Source organism: Branchiostoma floridae, chromosome 3 (genome assembly GCF_000003815.2).
Source record: "Branchiostoma floridae strain S238N-H82 chromosome 3, Bfl_VNyyK, whole genome shotgun sequence".
Classification (NCBI taxonomy): domain Eukaryota; kingdom Metazoa; phylum Chordata; class Leptocardii; order Amphioxiformes; family Branchiostomatidae; genus Branchiostoma; species Branchiostoma floridae.
In genome coordinates, this window is record NC_049981.1 from 21,933,128 (window position 1) to 21,956,976 (window position 23,849).

At 42.0% G+C, this 23,849-nt stretch overlaps 2 protein-coding genes across 6 annotated transcripts in view; both read right to left on the reverse strand.

Moving 5' to 3' along the window:
• The window catches only part of LOC118412009, a 109,805-nt gene extending 102,973 nt beyond the window's left edge, over positions 1–6,832 (reverse strand). For 2 of the 5 annotated variants that reach the window (XR_004830712.1, XM_035814589.1), the window contains exon 1: positions 6,328–6,824. The gene's annotated coding sequence lies outside the window, so the exon portion shown is untranslated. Of the gene's footprint in view, positions 1–4,894; positions 5,133–6,327 lie in introns of those variants that run through there. The other 3 variants (XM_035814586.1, XM_035814588.1, XM_035814587.1) reach the window with 3 other exon arrangements.
• A 4,783-nt stretch (positions 6,833–11,615) lies between these two features.
• On the reverse strand, positions 11,616–15,921 carry LOC118412126. The gene is made up of 4 exons (XM_035814771.1): positions 15,610–15,921; positions 13,076–13,192; positions 12,284–12,385; positions 11,616–11,960 (listed from the first exon to the last, which is right to left on the reverse strand). Exons 2-4 carry the CDS (start codon positions 13,179–13,181, stop codon positions 11,839–11,841), a joined length of 330 nt encoding a protein of 109 aa, XP_035670664.1. The 5' UTR covers positions 13,182–13,192; positions 15,610–15,921; the 3' UTR covers positions 11,616–11,838.
• Positions 15,922–23,849: the final 7,928 nt, after the last annotated feature.

Here is a 23,849-nt window from a genome sequence, read left to right on the forward strand (position 1 = left end):
AACCTCTGCTTGGAGAGTACTGTATGAGGGCCTGCAAGCCAATGTTCCGTTGGGCGTAGACAAGCCGTACTCATTTCCTGTAATTTGTCGGGCAAGCCGCCTTCTTCACGTAATTCGTAGGGAGGGTACCAAACCTTGCATAATTGCCCTTTGAATCTGGTGAATTTGGTGTAATGCAATACAATTTTGAGCCTTGAAAAAGAGCCTTGAATACTATGAACTTCAACAAAAACTCTTAACTAAAATGCACAGGTGCTTCCACAGTCAAAAGGTGCAGAGTTCCAATCTTGGGTGCACAAAATTGCCCATGCAGCAAGTACTGTAAATGCATTAAATTTTGCGGGGATTTAATTTCGCGGTAGCAGGAAAAGGGACTTTTCGTGGTGGTTTTAAGTTCGGATAGCACCATGCACTGTAGTCTCTTACTGCCATGGAATAATGTTCCCGGTGGTTTTAAGTTCGCGGTGAAGCGGCCACCGCGAAAAATGCGAACATTAAACCACTGCAAAAGATTCTGCATTTACAGTATTTATTTATAGCCATGTGTCCCTACTTCCAGCAGGTCCATTATCTCTCCATAAATCTGGTCTTGTCCCAATTTGTGACAGGAGACACACTCCAGCACAGCAGGAGGTTACATAGTGCTGCTACTGTCAGTAAACACTGGCCACAAACAACACAAATAGGAGGGTCTGCATGGGGGGGGGGGGGTGAGTAGATAGTGCTGCTACTGTCAGTAAACACTGGCCACAAACAACACAAATAGGAGGGTCTGCATGGGGGGGGGGGGGGAAAAAATAGTGCTGCTACTGTCAGTAAACACTGGCCACAAACAACACAAATAGGAGGGTCTGCATGGGGGGGGGAGTAGATAGTGCTGCTACTGTCAGCAAACACTGGCCATAAACAACACAAACAAGAGGGTCTGCATGGGGAGCAAAAACTGGCCATATACAACACACACAAGAGGCTCTGCATGGGGAGCAACCACTGGCCATAAACAACACAAACAAGAGGGTCTGTAGGGAAGGTTAGATAGTCAAGCTACTGTCAGAAAACACTGGCCATAAACACAACACAAACATGAGGGTCTGTATGGGGGCGGGTTACATAGTGCTGCTACTGTCAGCAGACACTGGATAAAAACAACACAAACAAGAGGGTCTGCATGGGGAGCTTAGATAGTACCGCTACTGTCAGCAAACACCGGCCATAAACAACACAAACTAGAGGGTCTGCATGGGGGAGGGGGGGTAGATAGCGCTGCTAATGTCAGCAAACACTGGCCATAAACAACACAAACTAGAGGGTCTGTATGGGGGGGGCCCACAGTGCTGAATTCAGAAGAACCCCCTAAATATACATATAACTGGAAAGCCAAGGAAAATTACATAAAACTTGGTAATATGCAATAAACATCATTGTCATTGTTGTATGAAACTTTCTTGAAAGGAGTAGAAACAGTCTCCTGGCTCCAGGAATTCAAAGAATCAAACCCATGCCAAACCCTGGCCGCCAGACCACAAACCCAGTACCACAAACCACTACACAAAAGCTCAGAGCCTTTGGCATGGTCAGTTTGATGGTGCTTGAACCCCACTGTTACATTGACACTGTTATTATTGACTTGCCAATAGATGAAACTGTTTGCAGACTGTTTCCGACAGCCTTGTCAGGAACATGAAGAGTAGGAAGCTGAACTGGAAGAGCAGCAGGCTGTCCCCTGACGCTGAGATAAGATAATGTACCTGACATGACCCAGCCAGGTGAGATTAGAACCTGTCATCCCAGGATCAACTTCTCCTGGTCCTGTCACTGGTGGAGACAACACAGACATGCAGCCTGTCAACAGCAGGGACTCACTCATACAGCAACAGATGTAGCAAACTAGACGCTAGGGGATCCAAACTTGTGTCACTTCTTCCTGAGCATAAGAGCTATCTAATACAAAAAAAAATTGTGACGAAAACTTGCTCAGAACAAGATAGTACAAACGGAAGTTATGTTGCAGTACCAAGGGAAGCCGCTATCTTCTCATTTTCAGCCTTCTCATTTTCAGCTTTCGTCACACCCTACCAGCACATCAAGTATGAAACCAATCCACCAAGCCTTTCTTGAGTTATCTTGTTGACAGACACACACACAGAAACACACACACAGAAATGCTAGTGAAAATATAACCCCATGAATATTCATAGAGATAATCAAAACTGTATAATTTAACTTGAAAGCTCATCTATATTGGTAAAAGGGGTCAGAGTTGAACTTCCAACACACAAAAATGGACTTACCAAAAGTTTCGACTGATCAGCTCCAGTTTGCGTACAACTTCAATTAGCTGAAGACTCTGACACTTTGGCTCTGACACAAGTTACCTCAAACACCTTAAAGGGTTTACGTTAAAGCAATCCGTCCCTGTAAAAATTTGCCCTATTACAGAAACAGTAAAGAAACTTGCTGCTCTATGTGCCACTAAGCACTACAAGGTGAAGACCAACGACAACATGCCTAGCTTTCTGTACCGGACCCAATACCCGCACCTACCATGAAAATCATTTTAGTACATGTCTAAACTACTACCCTGGTCTCTAAACCTATTATACTTTGTAGTCTTCGAAGAGACTGGGCAGCCATGATAGGTAATTGGATACCAGACTACTACAGAAATACCTGAACATCAGCGAGACAGCTGTTTAAAAAGAGTGTAGATGAGGCGTGGTGCCTGCCTTTGTCCACACATGATCCGTAGATGCGGGCGTCTTCTTAGAGAGGGGAACCCCACAAAGCAAAGACCCACTTATGCTTAGCGAACAATCATCTTAAAGATGTACAAACTTCAAGTTTAGAGAAAGAACTCACCAAAACAAGAAATCAAGACCATAGCACGTCCAGGTGAAAAGATATAAAAGACAGAAGTTCTACTGCAGTACCAAGGTCACATACCAGGGGGCCAAAAATCAACCTTAACCTTCACCTTCCCAACACCTACCTATATAACAAATATCATTGTAATCCATCCAGAGGTTCTTGAGTTATGCTGACTACAAAAATCTGGAAAGACAAACACACACACAGACAGACAGACAAACCCAAAACTATATCTCCATTTTTCATGGAGATAAATATGTGAACTTGAAGTTAGTTCAGAGAAGAGCATAGATTAAGGTTTGACACAAATGTAGGTGACACACGTGGGAACATGGTGACATCCTCAACCCTTCGGAGAGCCTTTTCACCAAACTGAAAGGAGCTGCTCTCCATGTTTGGACGCTTTTTGTACGCAAGACAGATCCGTCACACTTGGGGTCAACGACCTTAACCTTCAGACACTGTTGAACATTAGGAACAAAAAAGGGGAAGTTGCTTACAACTATACAATATAGCCTGGATGCCAGGCTTTTTCCGAGGCTTACACAAGGGAAAAACATGCCTCCAAGTAAATCTTACAAGAGGCACCGAGTTAGAACCTAAAGGAATACCCGAACGACAGCTACTACATAATTTATTACCCTCCAAGCAGAGGTTGGTGGGGAAAGTTGTGACTTTTCCTTATATGCCATTGGTGGGGAGACTGGTCCGAAAAAAAATGGCATACAAAGAAAAGGTCACAATTTTCCCCACCAACCTCTGCTTGGAGAGTAATGATTTAAAGCGATTGAGAGACTAACATCCAGGCTGAAAAACATGGCGGTACCACAGTATAAACTTGGCTACAGTACACTGCAGGCATGTATGACTGTATGTACCTCAAACAGGAGCCTACTCGCTAACGAGACAGCTCACAATCACCATCCTGTCAACAAGGCTAATCCTGGCCAGTAATCTGTGTGGCATGGCCGGCCAATCAGCAGGGTTCCTGTACCAGATACAGGGACTGTCAATCCCACCTCACATGTGTCACTAGAGCCTCCTTTGCAGAGGTCCCCAAACCCAAAACAAATGCCAGCACTCCTAGAACTTAGAAGGCTGGTAAAGGAAGCTACCACTGGACAGTCAAACCAACAGTACTGTTATATGCATCACTATAGCCTCCTTTGCAGCATTCCAAGAGCAGATTTTCTACATATGGGCTGACATAAGAACCTGGCCCATGTGATGAAATCACAAATAAATGCCAGCACTCCAAGAACTTGTATAAGGCTGCAAAGGGAGCTATTCTACTGGACACTGTGGACAGTCAAACGAACACTACTGTTACAGTTAGTCATCTTCCAGAGGTTCCATGTGTAAAGTCTAGAATAACATCACATCATTTCGAGATTGACAAACTATCACATTCTGCCAAAGATTTGTATATGAATATTGAAGTGAGATGGTACCCAGCTATTCAATACCAAAATGTGATCCCTACCAAATATTACAAGTAATCCATACCTTTATGTTGGTCGACAATATTGGACTTATCATTGTGATGCCCCCTGTCATTTCATAACTTACCTGCAGACATGAGGAGGAAAGCAAAAACCCTGAAAACATCAAACAGAAGACCAACAAGCTGACAGCTATCTTGTGGTTAGGGTTATTGGCTGAGAATCTAAAACGTTTTGGGTTCAAATTCTTAGCTAGCAGGGCCAAAGACTGTGGCCTTTTACCAGCTTCAGTTAGGGATGTCTTCTCAGATAGGATGTAAAGCCAGAAGTCTGTTGTTTGAGCATGTTTAAGAAACCACCACACTTGTCAAAGCGATTAGGGGTCCATCCCAGTGTGAGTGAATCAAATGTTACATTTCTGGTCTTACGCAGCTAAAGCTTAATGTATAAAACTGACCAGTGTGTTACACCTAAAGGAGGTTTACCAGTTGAGCAAAGCAAACAAACAGTTGGAATCACCAAACACTAACCTACATAAAAGGAAAGTAGCTGTTTTTGGATGATGGCATATTGCGTCAACACACCTGTTCTTGAGTACACCTTTTTCAGCTGAAGATCTCGAGGTCAGACCACAAAACCACAACGCTGTTCTCTTGACAACATCAGAGGAATGCCGATCTGTATAACTACTCTGCCAGGGTATCATGGTAGTGTTGTCAACTACTGAGTGTGTTCTTCACAGCTGAGCCCAATAAATAAACAAGAGCTATCCACCACTCCAGAAATCCTGACCATAGCTTTGCCTTGTCCAGTACAGGAGCTATCAAAACTGGAAATTTAAATTAATGTTGCAGTACCAAGGAAACTGCCAGGGGGTAAAAAATTTCAACATTTCTTTGAGAAGACAAGAACTAACCATCACCCAAGTTTGATTATTAAATATTCATCCATAGCGTCTTGACTGGTATCGAAAAACAATCAAACAAACATTTACTTTTACCCAAGAATTATGCCACAAAAGTGCATAAGTGTGGAAAGTGCCAGAGTACAAGCACCTGAGAACTCTTTTCAACCTCCTTGTGAGAACATAATACGACACTGGGAAAGCACCAACGACCAAGCTGTGAGTAGGACCTTGGGTCCACGTCTAAAGCAGTGAAATACACATACAACAAAGACAACAACAACAGAATTATAATTGGTGTACTGAATAGCACAGCTACTTCAGAACTGTCAAAACTAGTAGTTCACCTGTGCAAGGTGTGAAACACCTGGATCACACCTGATGAATATCGTCTTCATGGAAAGAAGGTAGCTTCAGGCAATGATAGAGAAGGACAAAGATTGTGTATTGAACACAGCCACAACAGACAGACAAATGATGGGCCTTGTTGATCCTAATGACGACCCTGTCTGAAGGTCTTTGTGTTTTCTTGTTGCAGTGGACACGCTCGAAGAGTCAACAACAACAGAAGCAGCTGCTCTATGAGGGTTTGCCTTGATGCAACTGGTGCCAACACAATGGGTACCGCACAGGTTCACTTGAACTACGATTTACGGCCAGACAGTAAAACAACCTGCTGTCTTCGTCATGATATATTAGGAAAGGAAACGAAATGCTAGTGTTTCATTAACAACAGTACACGAGCACAGTTGACTTAGATGGAAACACTGCACCCGTACGGTTTACATGTGTTTTATTTTCATGGAAGTTGGTGAATATTTTCACTGGCACGCCTATCGAACGAAAAAAAAACACGACAACGATGCGCATATAGCACCTACGTCGGATAAGATAACGACATACAACACCACAAGTTGGTGCAAAATGTTGCACATAGGCATTTGTTTACGGTCTATTTTGGAAATTCATTCAAATCGCGGCAAAATAAAACCCAACCCCCAAATCAATCGGTCACAAATTCCGCGCTCTACGTATAGAAACAACAACCATTCTTAAGATGTACCTGCCCCGTGGGGCAGCCGGCTCCTTGCACTGTAAAAGAAGGGATGTTACCTGTGAGGTTTCTTCTAGATTTCTTGAGACGGGGCCCAATGTCAAGAGCATCAAGTCGATCATCTCCAAACCCTCGCCGCCATCTTGGAGCAGTGCGTCATAGGGCATCGCAGGTGACGAGGCACCATGGGAGAATGAGGTCATAATCTGGGCGGCAGTTTGAAATAAAGTCGCTAGATGTCACTGCTGCATGGTGCAAGTTGGATACCACAAGTCGTCAAATCAGCAAAGCACTTTTACTTTAATGTTTAAATTACGTCTATTTCTTCGCTAGACAAGGTGCTGTTCCCATCTAGGTGCCTTATACACCCTTTTGTTTGTTTCCTCTTCCAAATCTTCCCTCATACCTGCAGCTGCTAGCGTCACTAACGTTACGCCCAGACTTCTCTCTTTCTGTCGGATACTGAGTTCTCAGTGACATATGCTTTCCACCTCATTTGTGATACTTTTTTATATGTATAACGTCATATGTTTTGACTTGTTGTGACCTGTACTTAGCGCGGTTGGGCAAAACTGTACAATAAAGGTCTTCATTCATTCATTAAGCATTCTGTGCCTGCTGTTCTCGTACCTTGGGTAGTCGTACAGGACTCTATATTTTCTCTTTCTCCATTTGGCAGGCAGAGGTTAGGCTCCAGGCAGAGGTTAGGCTCCAGGCAGAGGTTAGGCTCAGGCTGTTTTTTACGTGTTTTGTATGATGTTTCTGTTGGGTTTTCTATTTATTTGTACCATTGTCTTCATGTCCAGCGGACAAACGATTCAAAACAGGAAGCCCGACAAACAAGAGTTTGGAGACCTCATACCTATGAATCAATCAATCAATGTTTATTCGTCAAATCAATATTGCAGAGTTACCCTTGTGCAGTAGTACCTCTTATTAAATACCGCTGATCTTGCAGAATGAAGTAAAATCACATTACATTATAATAACTAGACACAGTAGATAAGGCATGAACAGTACATAAACAAACAAAAAACACTTAAGCATCAGTCAATGATTTGGGACAGAGATGCTACCTGAACTTTGCAGTGACCTCTGACCTGAGCGGAGGGACCAGATCATGTAGGGGGTGATCCGGATTCATCATTCGCTTCTCAGCGAGTTCACGTCTCTCCTTAAGTGTAGGCAAATCCGGAACACTTCTCCTGCCACCCAGAGACATTATAATCTAATCAAGCAGATCCTACGGTGCCATAAGATAGTATCAAAGCTGACCAATGAGTATAGCCGGCTAAGGGAGTCAAACGGGCACCTAGAGTGGGTTTGATATTATATTACGCCACCGTGGATCTGCTTAGAGATTAGAGAAATTAGTCTGTGTAAGGCCGGCGGATGTTGGGCGGGCTGCTATGAGCGAGATTTAATCAGGCTACCAGAGAAATGATCTTTAGTGCTTTCCTATGCACTTTCTCGATCGACTGTTCTTAGGGCTGGGTACCGTACAGAAAATTCAGGTCCAGGTCCGGTTCAGGTCCAAAGGATCAGGTCCAGGTCCGGACCTGAACCTGGACCTGATGCAGTATGACTCATACCAATGGTCCATTTCACTACCAAGAAATCTGTTTGGTGGAGTATTAGACTAACACTGACGTTTTAAAATCCTACAACGCTAACTGTACTTGTACGATTGGCTGTAAAACTTGGTAGATATTACTATAAACTTTACTCTACTTAACTCATGTTATTTTCTTCCACCTGCAAGCGCCAAAGCATGTGAATGCCTGATAAAATAATCTGTTAATTTTCTAATCGGTCCAACATCCGGTTCACCTAATTTTTTCAGGTCCGGTTTTTCTGGACCGGTTCAATAAGAAAAACCGGTTTTGTACCGGTACGCTGTACCGATACCCAGCCCTAACTGTTCTAATTGTTCTCTATGAAATATTCAGATTTTTTGTCAATTTCTTGCTCGGTCTTGATTGTTACCTCTAAATGAAAGTAAAAATTTAAGTACAAATGATACATGTTATTAAAAGGTCCATTATGGAAAACGTCAAAATTATCAATTTTCCTCATTAATTCATTCATAATTTACATAATCTGATTGTGTGCACCTCTGTCTAACATACCTTACATGCCTAATGTGATGGACATCCGTGTTCAGTTATTCTGACCATCTGGACAACACCATCAACCCATTTTCCAAATATCATTGCAATCACACGTTTCGCTCTGTAGATATAATGCCGGAAACGCCCATCACGCACACACATGCTACTGAAAACTATACATGTATCGTTGCCTTTAATCTCAAGGGGTTGGTAAAACGCAAACTTAAACAAAAAGCGGTCGGAGCCTAACCTCTGCTTTGAGTACCCAGCAACTACGTATGTTGCCGCTAAACTGTTCCATACTACAGTGCCACCTAGCGTATAACTCTATGACTGCAGAGAAGCAGCGGCGTTGTCTTAATAGAAAAATACATGCAAATAAATAAATAAATATCTGGTGCAGCCACTATGTATCCAATATTTGAGTAATGAGGCTGATTAACGTGGTCAATGCGCCTCCTCGAAAGATGAATTCGTGAATTCTTGGTCGGGCTACGTAACCGCCGATTTCTGAATCTGGTTTAGTTTCTTTTCATCAAATAAAAGTACAAGACTTGTACTCTGATGCTGGAAGCAAAACGAAAAGTCCGAGCGTATAGAAGCAAGATCATCAAGGACGATAACTCTGACAAGACTCGCCAAGCAGAGGTTTGACTCCGGCTGTTTTTTACATATTTTTGTGGGTTTTTATCGGTCTTTCTAGTTTGTACCGTTTTCTTTATGTCTCGCGGCCTAGTATTTTCTTCATTGCAAATTAAGTCAAGGGTTACTACAAATACACAAATAAAGAGTAACTAAATCTATTGCATACTACAAGGAAACAGTTATGGTAAAGAGTTGAAAATGTAAAAAGGATTGACTACATGTACCGTGCTTAATTTCACAAATGTGCATATTATGGGCCCATTTGTGTTAACATTCAATTGCAAAGGGTTGGTTGCGGTTATTTTCAGTAACGATCTAATTACTTTAGGCATCCAAAGTCTTGTTAGAGAAATTTAAGCATTTTCCCAACGTATTCCCATAATTTATGAAAATAGCCGCTAACAAACTTGTCACCTCTGAGCTATCTAACACCGAATAATCGGGACCATAGCTTGTTCAGAACACGAGATAGCAAAACTGGAAGTTACGCTGCAGTACCAAGGGAAGCCGCTATAGGGGGTCCAAAATCGAATCATTTTCAGCTTTTATCACTTTCTACCAACAAACCAAGTATGAAACCAATCCAGCCGGCCGTTCTTGATTTATCTTGTAGACAGACAGACAGACAGACACATACACACACACACACACACACACACACACACACACACACACACACACACACACACACACACGCTAGTGAAATTATGACCTCCATGCATATTTCATGGAGGTAATCACTAAACTCACCGAGTACGGTATGATGAACAACTAATTTTTAATTCTGTCTCTTCTTTGACTTAAACATTTTCTTTAGCAATCTATAACAGAAGTGTCCGTTTTCAGATTACGTTACTGGTGTGTGCTCATTTTACAGCTGCGTTGTACGATTTGTAGTATGGTCAAAAACGTTTTTTGGGGGGGAGGGCGGACAAAAATGAATGCACGCGTAGATGTCATCTATATGATGAAATAAACATGGCCTAAAAGGACGAAAACGAGCGTTTCAACGATATGTAGATCTAACTCATTCTTATATTATTAATTTTGAAAGAAGATCAGACAAAGACATGTTTTTAAGACATGCGTCAGGGCTTGATCTAGAAAAGGATCATTTTTCAATCGATAACACACGCCTCCCTTTAGATATACCGGAATTTGACATACTCGACACACGTTTTCAAAAATTTCTACTTGGTGTTCATTCAAAATCATCTAACGACGGCGTGCGAGGAGAGTTAGGAACTTTTCCAATTATAATATCTGCTAGAATTCAGCTCATTAAATACTGGCACCGTTTGGTAAACTTATCTGAGGACTCTCTGCTTCGCGATGCATACAACACTGTACTTACTGACAATCAAGACTGGATTAATCATGTTAAGGACATTCTCTGTTACCATGGCTTGGGACACATATGGATGAAACCTGAGGCTTATAATGTAGATTATATTGTCAACCAACTGCGCCTCCGGCTACAAGATACATATATACAGTATTGGTTTAATTCTATTGAAAACAATTCAAAACTGTCTTTTCTGAGCAAGTCAAAAGAATGTTATGAACAAGAAAGATACCTTTATGATTATATTTTGAAATTCGAAAAGCGATAACCCAGTTAAGAATCAGTAGCCATAAATTGAATATTGAAACAGGCAGATATTACAATGTAGCCCCTGACCAAAGGTTCTGCCCTTTCTGTCCAAAGCATATTGAAGATGAATTTTCTAAATACACTATTTTACGTAATGAGCTATTCACATTTCTAGAATCTATTACAGCAGATTTCAAGAACCTCGATGCTAAAGACAGATTTGTATATATCTTTAGATGCCACAACTCCCATAATGCAAAGTTAGGCAAATATATCAAAGACTGCTTTGTTATTAGAAAGAATAATGAAAGCCATGATTAGCCCAACTCGATTGTAACATTATATCTTGTTTTAGCCCTTTTTGCTATGTTAATAAGGATGTTAAGTCTTATTCTATACACCTATTTTGTACTTTGTGTAATAGTTGTTGCCATACATTGTACCATGTACAAATGTCGTGCAATAAAGTTCTATCTATCTATAATACAACTGACTATTAATGTAGGTGTAATCGACCGATATCAATTTTTCAAACGTGTCGAGTTTAGCTATAACCGACTACTAGCTACTCCTGTCAACCACTTCCATCAAAACCTCCAAAAAAACTAGAAGTGTTACATTTTCGCGAAAATGCAGAATGTTTTCGCTGTAGCCTTTTATCGGGCTTTTTGCACACAACAATATGCCATGAGGCTCGCCCTGTAGTATTGTTTGCAAGGAAAAAACACCTTACATCTACTTAGTTTTGGGGGCCAGGCTTTTTACATACTTTTTAGTAATTATGCCATGCCATTAAGTTTGCCCTGCCGTACTGTGTGTGAGTAAAAATTCTTCATATTTATACAGCTAAAATGCTGATACAGTTCTACGTTCTGATTGGTTCAAGGCAGTTCTAAGCTCCTGAAGAAGAAGAAAGAAGGAGAACATAGTAGCAAAAACCATCTGTTTTCCCTAGCCTATTGAGGAAAACATAATATAATAACAACACAGGAGCGCGTTTTTAAAGTAGTCACCAGTTTTATTCACCTTTCATATCGAAACCATGATTCACCGCCATTCCCATGCTTTCTGTGACACACACGTCTGGGAATTGTCATCAAACTTTATTCAATGTTATCTATTGATCATCTCCACCCAAAGCCCTTGCTGATATTAGTAACGAAATTCGATGAATCAATGGTGGAAAGATCTTCGGCCGTCTGCCTCATTCTCCAGCTGCTCTACTTCTTCCCATTCTTGTGCTTCTTGCACCCATTTAGGCATGCTGGGCGATTATTGCATTTCGAGGCGCATCTGTTGTATTCAAACATGCCTCGCGTTTCCATCAGCAGCTCCCGCAGGTCTGTTAGGACAAGAAATAATGAGAGATGTAACAATTATATACTGATTGCAAGACGAGGTGAGACAGGGAGAAAATTGACAAGAATGTACGTGAACAAAAAGCAGTCAAACGACACTATGCGGTAGAACGTCGACGTCATATGCATGTTGCATATAAAGTTATGACGCAATTTATCCAACCAGTATAACAGAACTGTTTCTTTGTGTAGCTTATTGTTTTTGCACCTTTATTTGTGTTTATTTGTATTTGTAACATTGTACTTATTTCTTTTTTTTTCCTTGAATAAAAAAAGACAAAAAGAACAACAACATCACAACACGTACATTCTTCCTGAGCGTCCAGGTCTTCGTCATCGGCTGGCATGTCTTCGTCCAGCATGTCTTCGTCATCCTGGTCTCGCTTCTCCATTGCCATCTCCAGTTGATCTGGACAAGAGACGAAGTACATGAGAGGTTAGAAACCACTGATGGCAAACCGACGAGACGGACACAAGTGAAATTCATAACAATCACAATCAAACATCAGTATACACCATACAACATGTACGTCACAGTCGTACATGTATAGCATTAAGTCATTGTTTGTATGCGGCTATTGTTCTTATGTGTTTATGTGGTAAAGCCTGTGTAATAAGGTCGAAATTCGGGTGTACGTGTGTTTGCCCGCGAGAGCCTTACTGAATAAAACATTGATTGATTGATTGTTGGTTGGTCGATTGATTGATTGATTGATTGATTGAACATCGATTGATTGACCTTGTGCACGTGGCCTTGCGAAAGACACTTTAAACGACTTTCTTCACTTCACTCAGGTGGAGATGAGTACATTGTACTTAGTTTGGTTGGAGCCCACCACAATCGACCGATCCCGAAGCCCCGCCCCAAGTTCGATCACGTTCTATTTCGAACACCTCCGTCAAAAACAGCATTTCCGTCCCACTGGGGCTGTTTTTGACGGAGGTGTTCGAAATAGAACAGAGGGTTCTGCCTAGTTCTATTTGTTCGATATGGTGTTCGATCAGGATTGGTCCATTATAGAAAAAGAGTGGATCAATAGAATGTGTAGCTAGCACACCTTAAGATGCATGACCGGGTATGCAACCAAACAAAACGTACCTTGTAAGTCTTCCACCCTGGACATCAGGTCTTGAATGCGCTCCGCAGGGATGGCTGAGGCAAGCGCGAGGCAGCCGAAGAAAAGCACACACAGAGTCAGCTTCATCTTTTGATGGTCTGGTGAGCAAGTTACAAACAATGTAAGTATGTATGACGTAATAGTTAAAGCCCTTGGATCAAAACGCATACTGTTGTATTTCGTGACGTTCTCACGAAACAACCATTCATCTTCTGTGAAGATAATTTTGCAGTAAGATCATGTATATTCAACTTGTAGAAAATGACCAAAAACAGTGAATTTGGTTTGATCTCTCATAGTCTACAATGTCAATGTCCAATTCTTCACGCGAAAATTTGCTACATCGGTGTTCTTTGTATTGGAAATTGCAGTTACAAATTCCTCATAGTCAATTCTACCAGATTAACTTTCCGTGGGATTAAGAGCGTTGAAACATAGCGAAGCGCTATATATAACATTGCGAAGTGTTTGGCCAGTTTTAGGGCAAAGAACGGATGGAGAAAACCGGTTTAGCAGGCCGGCAAGAATGTATCCCAGACCAGAACTTACTCGGGTGTACTGTGGCCAGATCACCTAGGGCATTGTGGCATTTATCTAGTGTTCCAGGTCGTTAGCGAAGGGGGAGAAACACAGCAGACTCATTCACACATGATAACGCTAATTATAGAGTTATCTTACAGTTAGAGTTAATTGCAGATTTTAAAGTATTGCCCTAGGTTTGCAATCACTCATTGTCCACACAAAAGGCTCGTTCGCACACTGCAATTATAGAGTTGTCTGTTAATTACAGGTAATTATTGCCCCAGGTTTGCAATGATCTCAATACCCACAAAATGGCTCATTCGCACCCGCAATCATGGAGGCATTTGCTATGAGGGCCCAGATTGTGTCGGGCCAACTCGGCCTTGGTCAACTCGGCTAACACCACCAGTCAACTCCAGTCTTTGTCGGACTAATTCCCTATATACTACACATGGATAGTATCGCGGTCCATCCCCACACCAAACAAAACAGCAAGCATTTCTGGCGTCTTGTCTCCTAATGCTGTTCGTCTTATACCTGTGTACCTTACTCTCCAAGCGCAGAGGTTAGGCTCCGGCTATTTTTTGACGTTTTTTATGCGTTTTTATCGGGCTTTCTATTTTGTGCCGTTTTCTTGATGTCTCTCGGTTTAGCTTTGCCGTGCGATATGTCGTGCCATCGCAAATGAAGAGAAGGTATTCTTCGGATAGTCTAGTCGTTCATGTGAAGTACTAACTTAAAGTCAATTTGTCTTCTAATGGAAACTCTTCGTCAGATCCTTTTTTTCAGTTAGTTTTGGCGCAGCTTGCTTGAAAACGTTCCCCACATCAAAACCATTACTGTCTAGCAAATCGAACTCCGGAAGCCCTTTGACCTGGACTAGTCGGTCAAACGAGAGGAGGCCCCCAAACCACTAAAGTCATGTATCGTGTAACTGTCAGTGTAGAGAGAATCGCCCATTTCACCGGTCGGGATCGCGATCGGAGTTGTATCAATAACCGAATCTGCCTAGTCCAGTGCGTGCGTAGTCCAGTGGTTAGCGACCCTGTCTGTACTAGAAGTGAGGAGTAACATCAACAAATACGGGATGTGTCGCTCACCCGACATGCTCGCTACGGGAAAGGTGCGGGGTCAAGAATTTAGCTCGGCCGACGTGTCGCCGAGCTCCAAATGAGCCTTTTTGGGCCTGGCGTTTTCGCGGACGATTTTAGCAGCTCGGCCGACATTCGCGGGTCCCTGGAAGCTGCGTTTAAATTCAGCGAGACCTCGGCGACGATTTTGTAAGCTCCTGTGGTAGCATTTTAGTTGTTAAAATCACAACATTCTTGTTTATGCTATTATTTTTAGCGTGCCCGTCCTCTCTACTCATGTCCTACTTATCCTGCGACTCAAGTTGACCCAAATATGGTACCATCTCATGGGGGATTTATAACTACAGCGTACTTAGTATCAGTGTTGGACGGAAGTCGCCTGATCCCCGTTCAATTTTTGACGGGGCAGATTTTTAGCGAAAACTACGGTCGACGCTCGTGCGATTTTTAAATTCTCCGAGCCCCGGTCTGTCTATAAATTCGGCCGGCGTTCCCTGGTTTTAGGACGGGACGTTAAGCCGTGCGTAATTCAATGTCAATAGTACTTGTCACAAAGAGCTAGCTATAGCGGACTTTCTACGGTACAATGAACATGTAAATACTGTACATAGCGCCAGTCTTCTCTGTCACGACCAGTGGAAGAGTAGCTTCAGTGAGCTAAACCTGATCGATTTTCAGTAGGGTTTAACTCAAAGTTTAGACCAAGCGCGAATCGACTACGGGGACGGTGGAATTGTGACTACGGCGAAATAGTTTTGCGGCGAAACGTCTAGAAATCCATAAGGTTGGTCTGGTATTTGAACGTTCTATCTAAACAAACAAGCAGACAAACAAACGAAAAAAGATCCCAGTTGCAAACATGACACAGCTTGCCGTTGTGCTACTATGATGTTGCCACTTACTGATTATCTTGTCAAGACGATCAAGGCGAGACTGCAGTCTTCTGGAGATCTTCTTTTCTTACTCTTCTTCTCGGGTCTGGAAGCAGAAGTGAAGATATGGGATGGACGGGGTCTATTTATTGGTCAAACACAGCAAGAGTTGTCTGTTCCTGTTATGCAAGTGCGCAAGCTCTCTGTTGTCAGAACACCTGTTCTGTGTTCCAGTGTGCAAAGACTCATCCTGGCCATTCTACGTAAAGGGAGTTTACACCACACCCTCCTTTTGATGTCGTGAATGGTACTCAGAGTGTTTTGTGCGATTAGCTTTCTTCAACAGCGGTTAGTTCGGCTTGATATGAAAGACGCATGTTTGATCAAAAGTTAAAATCTTCCAACAACTCGGACCAGTACTGCCGCAGGGGTAGATTATGGGTACTCGCCAAGCAGAGGTTAGGCTCCGACTGTTTTTTGAAGTTTTTTTTAGTCGTTTTTATCGGGCTTTCTATTTTGTATTGTATCTTGTATTGTCAGAACCTTGGCTGGCGGACTTCAAGAAACATGACAAAATAGACATCCCGAAAAAATAAAAACGACTAAAAAACGTTTAAAAAAACCAGCCGGAGCCTAACCTCTGCTTGGAGAGTAGATTATGGGCGGATCCCAACAAGTTGTGGTGACGGCATAGATCAATTCAATCAGTAATTACAGGTGCTGATGATAAGTCCGACACTATTGCTGATCCCAGCAGGTTGTGGTGGCGGCATAGATCAATTCAATCGGTAATTTTTAATACAGGTGCTGATAATAAGTCCGACACTATTGTTCCATTGACAGAGAAAGGCGCCACTAAATTTCACCCACATTTCTCCTTCCGTCACAAAACCCACACAGTACAGAAAAATGTGGGGTAAGTACAACAGAACCCAATACATCAGAAATTAGAGTTAACTTCTAGACTATAGTAGACACATGCTATATATGCTACACTGTCTGTGCCCTTTCATGTAACATGCAATTAGCCCTCGGGAATGAATTTGCCAAAGGGCCTGGGCGTTTCCACGCGCCATCTATTATCAACATTCGTGAGTTTTTCACTCAGTGACCCAGGTTTTTGCAGGGTCATTCACCCCCCATTCACCTAGCAACCAAAATTGATTGACAGCAGGTAGCATGAGGGTTTCTGCTGGTACAGTTATCCTGGGATTCTTTTATTTAGATTTGTTACGTCTTGGTAGAATCTAACGTTGAAAAGTTTCAGAAAAATGAAAATAATAAAAAAGCCCCTGTTTGTCTTGTCTTAGTGTTTTCACAGAATCATAATGTTCTTGCATCATCCAGCATTACCATACAAGCATCAATCATCTGACCAACCCACCAACTTGTTGTAATTGGGTACTCTCCAAGCAGAGGTTAAGCTCCAGCTGTTTTTTTCAGTCGTTTTTATCGGGCTTTCTATTTTGTATTGTATCTTGCTGTGTAGGTTTTGATACAGCAATGTACAATACAAAATAGAAAGCCCGATTAAAACGACTAAAAAAAACGTTAAAGAAAACAGCCGGAGCCTAACATATGCATGGATAGTAGTAATTGGGAGCACCCACTTGTCTTTAGCAATCATTTTTGCTCAGTCCCTTGAGTGGTAGCCGTTAGGACAGGTTTGACTGTACTACGTTCAGTTTCCCACAGTGTGAAGTCTACAAACAAAACTTGAATGCACAGATGTTCACTCATAGACAACATTTGAAAAACTTCTATTGTCACAACAAATTGATGTAACGTTATTACGTTCAGTTTCTTTCAGTCTGAAGTCTAGAAACAAAACTTGAATTCACAGATGTTCACACATAGACAACATTCAATCAACACCAACCGGGTATTCAATGATGCTCGCCGGGAGAGACACTTGTTTTGGAGCAGGATATAATTATAGACCTCGACTCTAGCTGCAGAAACTTTGCAAAAGAGCCTAGATTTCTCCTGATCTGATCGAGCGAGACCCCCAGTACCGTACAGGTACCGAGGAGCCCCCGATTGTATAGCAAGGATTGTTCAAAAGTAACACAATATGTTCCTTCAACCTTTGCTAGCGTGAGAACTCTGCAACAGACCTGAGTGAGCTTACAAATGGACCGTATGTGGCGGGAAAGATGACATATTTTTAACTTCATCCTTTCGCAACGAAAACATAATTGATGACCCAATCAAAATTCAAATATTTTGGGAAGAAGAATCTATTAGATATACTGATTCAATGGAAACAAGTATCTTCGAAACTAAGATTTTGCTTTCATTAAAAAAAACGAAACGCAGATCGATTATCATGCACCCCTCTGAAGCAAAGACTCTGCAAATATTGTAACTTAGATAGAATAGAGGACGAATGTCATTTTGTAGTTAGAGTTAATTACAGATAAGTATTGCCATGGGTTTGCAATCACTCATTGTTCGCACACGGCAATTACTAAAGTATAGTGCTGTATGTTAATTACAGATAATTGTTGCCCTGGGCTTGCAATCACTCATTGTGCACACAAAAGGTTTGTTCACACACTGCAATTATAGAGTTGTCTGTTAATTACAGATAAGTATTGCCCAGGGTTTGCAATCACTCATTGTCCACACAATGGCCCATTCGCACACCGCAGTCATGGAGGTATTTGCTATGAGTGCCCCGATTGTGTCGGGCCAACTATAGCCAAATAACCACGGATTAGCCAGTGGTCACTACGGAGGATGATACTCAGGCTAATTCTTCGGATAGTCGTTCACGTGAAGTACTAACTTAAAGTCAATTTGTCTTCTATGGAAACTCTGCGTCAGGTCCCTTTTTCAGTTAGTTTTGGCAAGGCTAATGCTAATAATGAATGAATGAAGACCTTTATTGCACATTTTTGCCCCACTGGGCTAAGTACAGGTCACAACTCTCCTAACGTCACAAATCCCACACATAAAAGTGTGGGATCATTCGTCTCCCACTGTGTCACTGAGCACTCAAAGAACAGACGGGGAAAACTGGTGTAGCAGGCAAGAATGTATCCTAGCCAGAACGTACCCGCCATGGCCAGACTGCCTACTGGCTTCTTTCCAAGCAGAGGTTAGGCTTTCGGCTGTTTTTAAACGTTTTTACAAGATACAATACAAAATAGAAAGCCCAATTAAAACGACTAAAAAACAGCCGGAGCCTAACCTCTGCTTGGAGAGTACTACTGGCCTAGGGCAAGGAATTGTGACACCTACTAGTAGTGATCCCGGTCGTTAGCAGAGGGGGAGAAACAATCGGGCTCATTCACACATGACATGATAAAGCTAATTACAGATAACTATTCCCCTGGGCTTGCAATCACTCATTGTCCACACAAAAGGTTTGTTCGCACACTGCAATTATAGAGTTGTCTGGTAATCACAGATAATTGTTGCCCCGGGTTTGTAATGATCTCATACCGACAAAATGGTACTCTCCAAACCAAGGAGGTTAAAAAGGACACCTCCTTGTCCAAACAGAGATTGAGTCGCGCAAGGAGGTTAAAAAGGAGTCGCGTAAATATAGTAGTAGTCGTAAAAATTGCACCGTCGCTGTACACCGGCGCTCCTAGCTCATTTGCACGCCGCAACCATGGAGTTATTTGCTCTGCGGGCCCAGTCACGGTCCAGAGTGTCGGACCAACACGGCCTTCTCCTCCTAACATCACAAAACCCACACATAATAGAAAAGGTGGGATCATTCGTCTCCCATTGTCCCAGGTAAAGTAGTGGAACCCGATAACTCAGAATTTAGAGTTAGCTTTTAGACTAGAGTAGACACATGCTACATTGTCATGCACAATTTGTCTGAACCCTTTCATGTTACCTGCAATTAGCTACTCTCCAAGCAGAGGTTGGTGTGAAAAATCGTGACATTTTCCTTATAACATGCCGGGTTTTTTTTCGACCTGCCTCCCCGTTGGTGAGGAGACTGGTCGAAAAAAATGGGGCATATATATAAGGAAAAGGTCACGATTTTCCCCACCAACCTCTGCTTGGAGAGTACAAGTAGCCTACTGGCAAGAATTTGCAAATATTGGTAAACTGTCATTAAAGGGCAAGTGGGGAAAGGACGTCCTGTGTATAATATTAGTATTGTATTAGTAATAGTTTGTATCAGACTGAGTTGAAATCATATCTAGGCTTTATTTGAACTCAATCTTAACGGCCATCACTTCTTTTCCATCTGCAACAATAACCAAGTTATTCACAATAAGGCACCAGCAAGTAAATCTTATGATTGACGTCAACGCGCTCATTATTTTTTGCCTGATTTTGGAAAAGAAAACTTTTCCCTCTTCCTTCAACATGACGAGAGAAAAAAAAAGGGAAAATATGTCGCGTGGTAGCCATGACTGTAGTTGTAGTATAATAAGACCAGTTCAGTAGTTGTAGAAGTGACACCTGTGTGGTAGCCTTAGCTTGAGCATAGTTTTCAACTTAGTAAGTGATATAGTCCATGGGCCAGAGGGGTTTTTGGTACCACCGAGAGGGACAAGTGCTATCATGGATTTTTTGTATTAGTAGGAACCAAAGTTTATTTTAAGCCATGATAACCAGTTGCCATGCACAGCTTTCCAACTGTAATCACGTGACCAAGGACTAATACCAGTCTTTCAAAAGTGGCTTCTGTGATCTGACCTCCAGTCTGAATTGACACTAGGAAAACGATATTGGCTGTTCCATTGACTTGTGCATTGTGTATAGATCATGTATTGAATGTTTCCATTTTATGCATTGTGTATATATTGATAGCATGACTGTTTTAATTGATGTTTGTAAATACTGACCACTGGATGTACGTTATTGTTTGTATGAATTAAGTCCAGGAAGATTAGTGGCGTGCCCTAGCCCATATGGATTTTCTCATAAAGTCTCAAAGTCTACCGTACAAGTGTCACTCTGTGCATCTCTTGAATACAGAACTCATAGTGATACCATGTTCTGTCACTACAATTGATGTCACAACATTTGTGGTGTCCATTTTGAAAGTCTGGCATCTTGTTCAGGCATTTAGCCACGGATCTCCATATTTCTCCACGATTCTCCAGGTTTCTCCATGATTTTCCATGTTTCTCCATGAATCTTCCAGGTTTCTTCACGATTCTATAGTTTTATTCAAGAATCTCCATATTTATACGCGATTCTCCAGGTTTCTCAAACCTAGCTATAGTATTAGCCGTGGATATGCCACCATGTGCCGGGCTTTATTTCTCAAATGTCCATATTATGGACCCAACTGGTGTTAACATACAATTGCAAATGGTTGGTTGGGGTTATTTTGAGTTACCTTACTTTGGGCATCCAAAGTCTTGTATAGATAGTGTATTGTTTTTTTTCCCGACGTATTCACATAATTTATGAAAAACTAGCCGCTACCAAACTTGTCGCCTCTTCCTGAGCGGAAGAGTTATCTAACACCCAAAAATCATAGCTTGTTCAGAACACGAGATAGTAAAACTGGAAGTTACGACGGCGGTCTCACTAAATACCGAAAACAACCGAAAACAACCGAAAACAACCGAAAACAACTTGAAATTTACCGAAAACAACCGAAAACAACTTGAGATCTACTGAAAACAACCGAAAACAACTCGAAACCGCCTAAAACATGTCAAAACAATCATGAACAACCGATCAGAACTCGAAAACAGCCGGAAAACAACTAGTGAATAACTACTTATGTCTATTTTATCTTCATCTACTGGTTACTATCCCTTGAATTATTTTCCCCACGGCTGAAAGAGAGAACGAGGTGATTTTGAAGGGTCTCACTAAATACCGAAAACAACCGAAAACAAGAGTTCGTAGACCTCAGGCCTGCATGAAATGTATTGGGTGTCTGTAGACCTATTGTGTATTTTTTTTCCTTTTTGTCCGTGGTTGCGTGGTTGGAAAAGTGAGATTTTTACCGTGTTAGTTGTGCACCATGCAAAAGTCTGAAATTCCATTTTCGGAATGTGTAAGTTTGGGCATGGATGAACATTACTTATTTTGGATTTCTTAAGCATGTAACCAACCACAGTACCTTGAAGTTGTTGAGACGACTTTTCTTACCTTTTTTTGTCTCAGATGGCCCTTGTAGTTATCCTGTCACATATGATATATTCAGAACTGATATCTTCCTATTTCAATGTACTGATCTAATGCAGCTGCTAAATCTCCGTAGTGTGGCAATGATATTCATTAAAGATTTATTTCTGGAGTGCTATAACACTTGACACTGGAAGGTTATTTGCATAATTTGACCAATTAAGTTTTTACAGTAGTTCCATAGACAACATGAATAGTGGTAGCCCCATCCAGCAGCAACAGTTAGTCCCCAGGTAATCTCGAACCAGATCCACGGTGCGTTATGTATAGTATCAAACTCCCCCGGTGCCCGTTTGACTCCCTTAGCCGGCTATAGTCCCTGGCCAGCTTTGATACTATCTTATGGCACCGTAGGATCTGCTTGGAGATTAGTCCCCAGGGTGGTATGATATTTTTATTCAATCCATCCAACTAAAACCTAAATTTCTTGAAGTACCTAAGCCAAATTTAACAGCAAAATTTACTATTCAAAATGTCCTTGTCATTCCCATTCATAGATGGCAAGCTGCTGGCAACTTTAAAAAGTTCAGAAAGCTGTTGTAGTCAGAGTAAACACCCAGCAAACAACCCCCAAAATCAATGAGCAGTTGCTTAGAGGGGGGAAACAATTTCATCATATTTTTGCAGTGACAAAATGCAACAAACGATACCAAATTTAAAACAGAACAAAGCTTCTACCACTTAACCCTGTATGTACTATAGATTAAGCAGGCCCAAAAATCAAGCTAACATGACTAGCCCCAAACTACAAATTACCTGCATACAATACGGAAATGGCATCCCCAAAGAGACAACAAGAAACACAGGAAGATAATATACATACCTTTCTCTTACACTCAAGCTCTATACATTTCTCCTCCACTTTAGAAAGTTGTATCTTCTTCTGATGGCCAAACAGGGTAAAGGAACTTGTACCAGAACTTTAAACTCAGTACTACACAGCTCTCAAAACACCACAAAGACTAAGAAGCAAACTCAAATTGTACCTAACAGCAACAGATACTAGTACAAACTGAAATGAACTAGTACATCATCTGGCAGTGGAAACAGTGTTGATACAAAGTAACCTGATACATTGAAGGTGGCAGAAGCCAGTGCAAAAACAGATGACGGGTCTACACCTAAGCTTAAAGACCTATCAATCAACCCAAACCCAACCAAACCAAGCAGATATTGGGGGGATGCCCCAACCACACCAAAACAGGGTCAACCTATACAGTATCAAGTTCAAGCACTAGGAGGCCCAAAATCAAACCTCACCACCAGGACACCAACAACAACTCACGTACCAAATAGCAACACGATGGCACCTTGCGTTCCGGAGATACAGCGCACGCCCCGTGCCCGCACAAAAGGTAACCTAAAATGTCAAGTTCAAGCACCAAGGGCGCCAAAATCAAAATTGAGAATTATTCACCCATCGCCGACACATGTGCCAAATATCATCGCGCCAGCACCAACCGTTCAGAAGATATAACTCCGGAAATACCCCTCCCGGACACAAAATTCAACCTGCCGGGTCAAGTTCAAACGCGGCAAGGCCCAAAGTCAATCCTAGGCAACAGGCAACAACCCCCCACCCATGCACCAAAAATCGTTGCAATCGCGCGTATCGTTCCGGACACACAGCGCCAAAAGTGCCCAAAAAACACCAAAAATGCCACCTGCAATGTCAAGTTCAAACGCCAGGAGGCCCAAAATCAAACCTGAGTGTCAGGCCACCACCTCCAACCCACGTACCAAAAAATCGTCGTGCTCGCACCATCCATTCTCGAGATACAGCGCCCTAAATCCCCAGCTTCCAAATTTTCCCACGCCCGTGAAAACCATACCTGCATACATGCAGGTAACAACCGAAAACAGAAAGACTCATAAAGTTGACAAGGAAGTCATGGCGGGTTTTCCACTGTTTTGACCTAATTTAAAAAGTCATAGACAATAACCCTAACGTCATTACGCATTAATGTCTGTTAATTTTGTGACTTTGGGTACGTAGCGTAGACACACCGGTGTAAATGGAAAGAGTTTGGTCGAAGTTGTATGTTTAGTTTATTGTCTATGACTTTTTGAATTAGGTCAAAACAGTGGAAAAGCCGCCCTGACTTCCTTCTGAGCGCATTTGTCAACTTTATGGTACCTTGACGTTA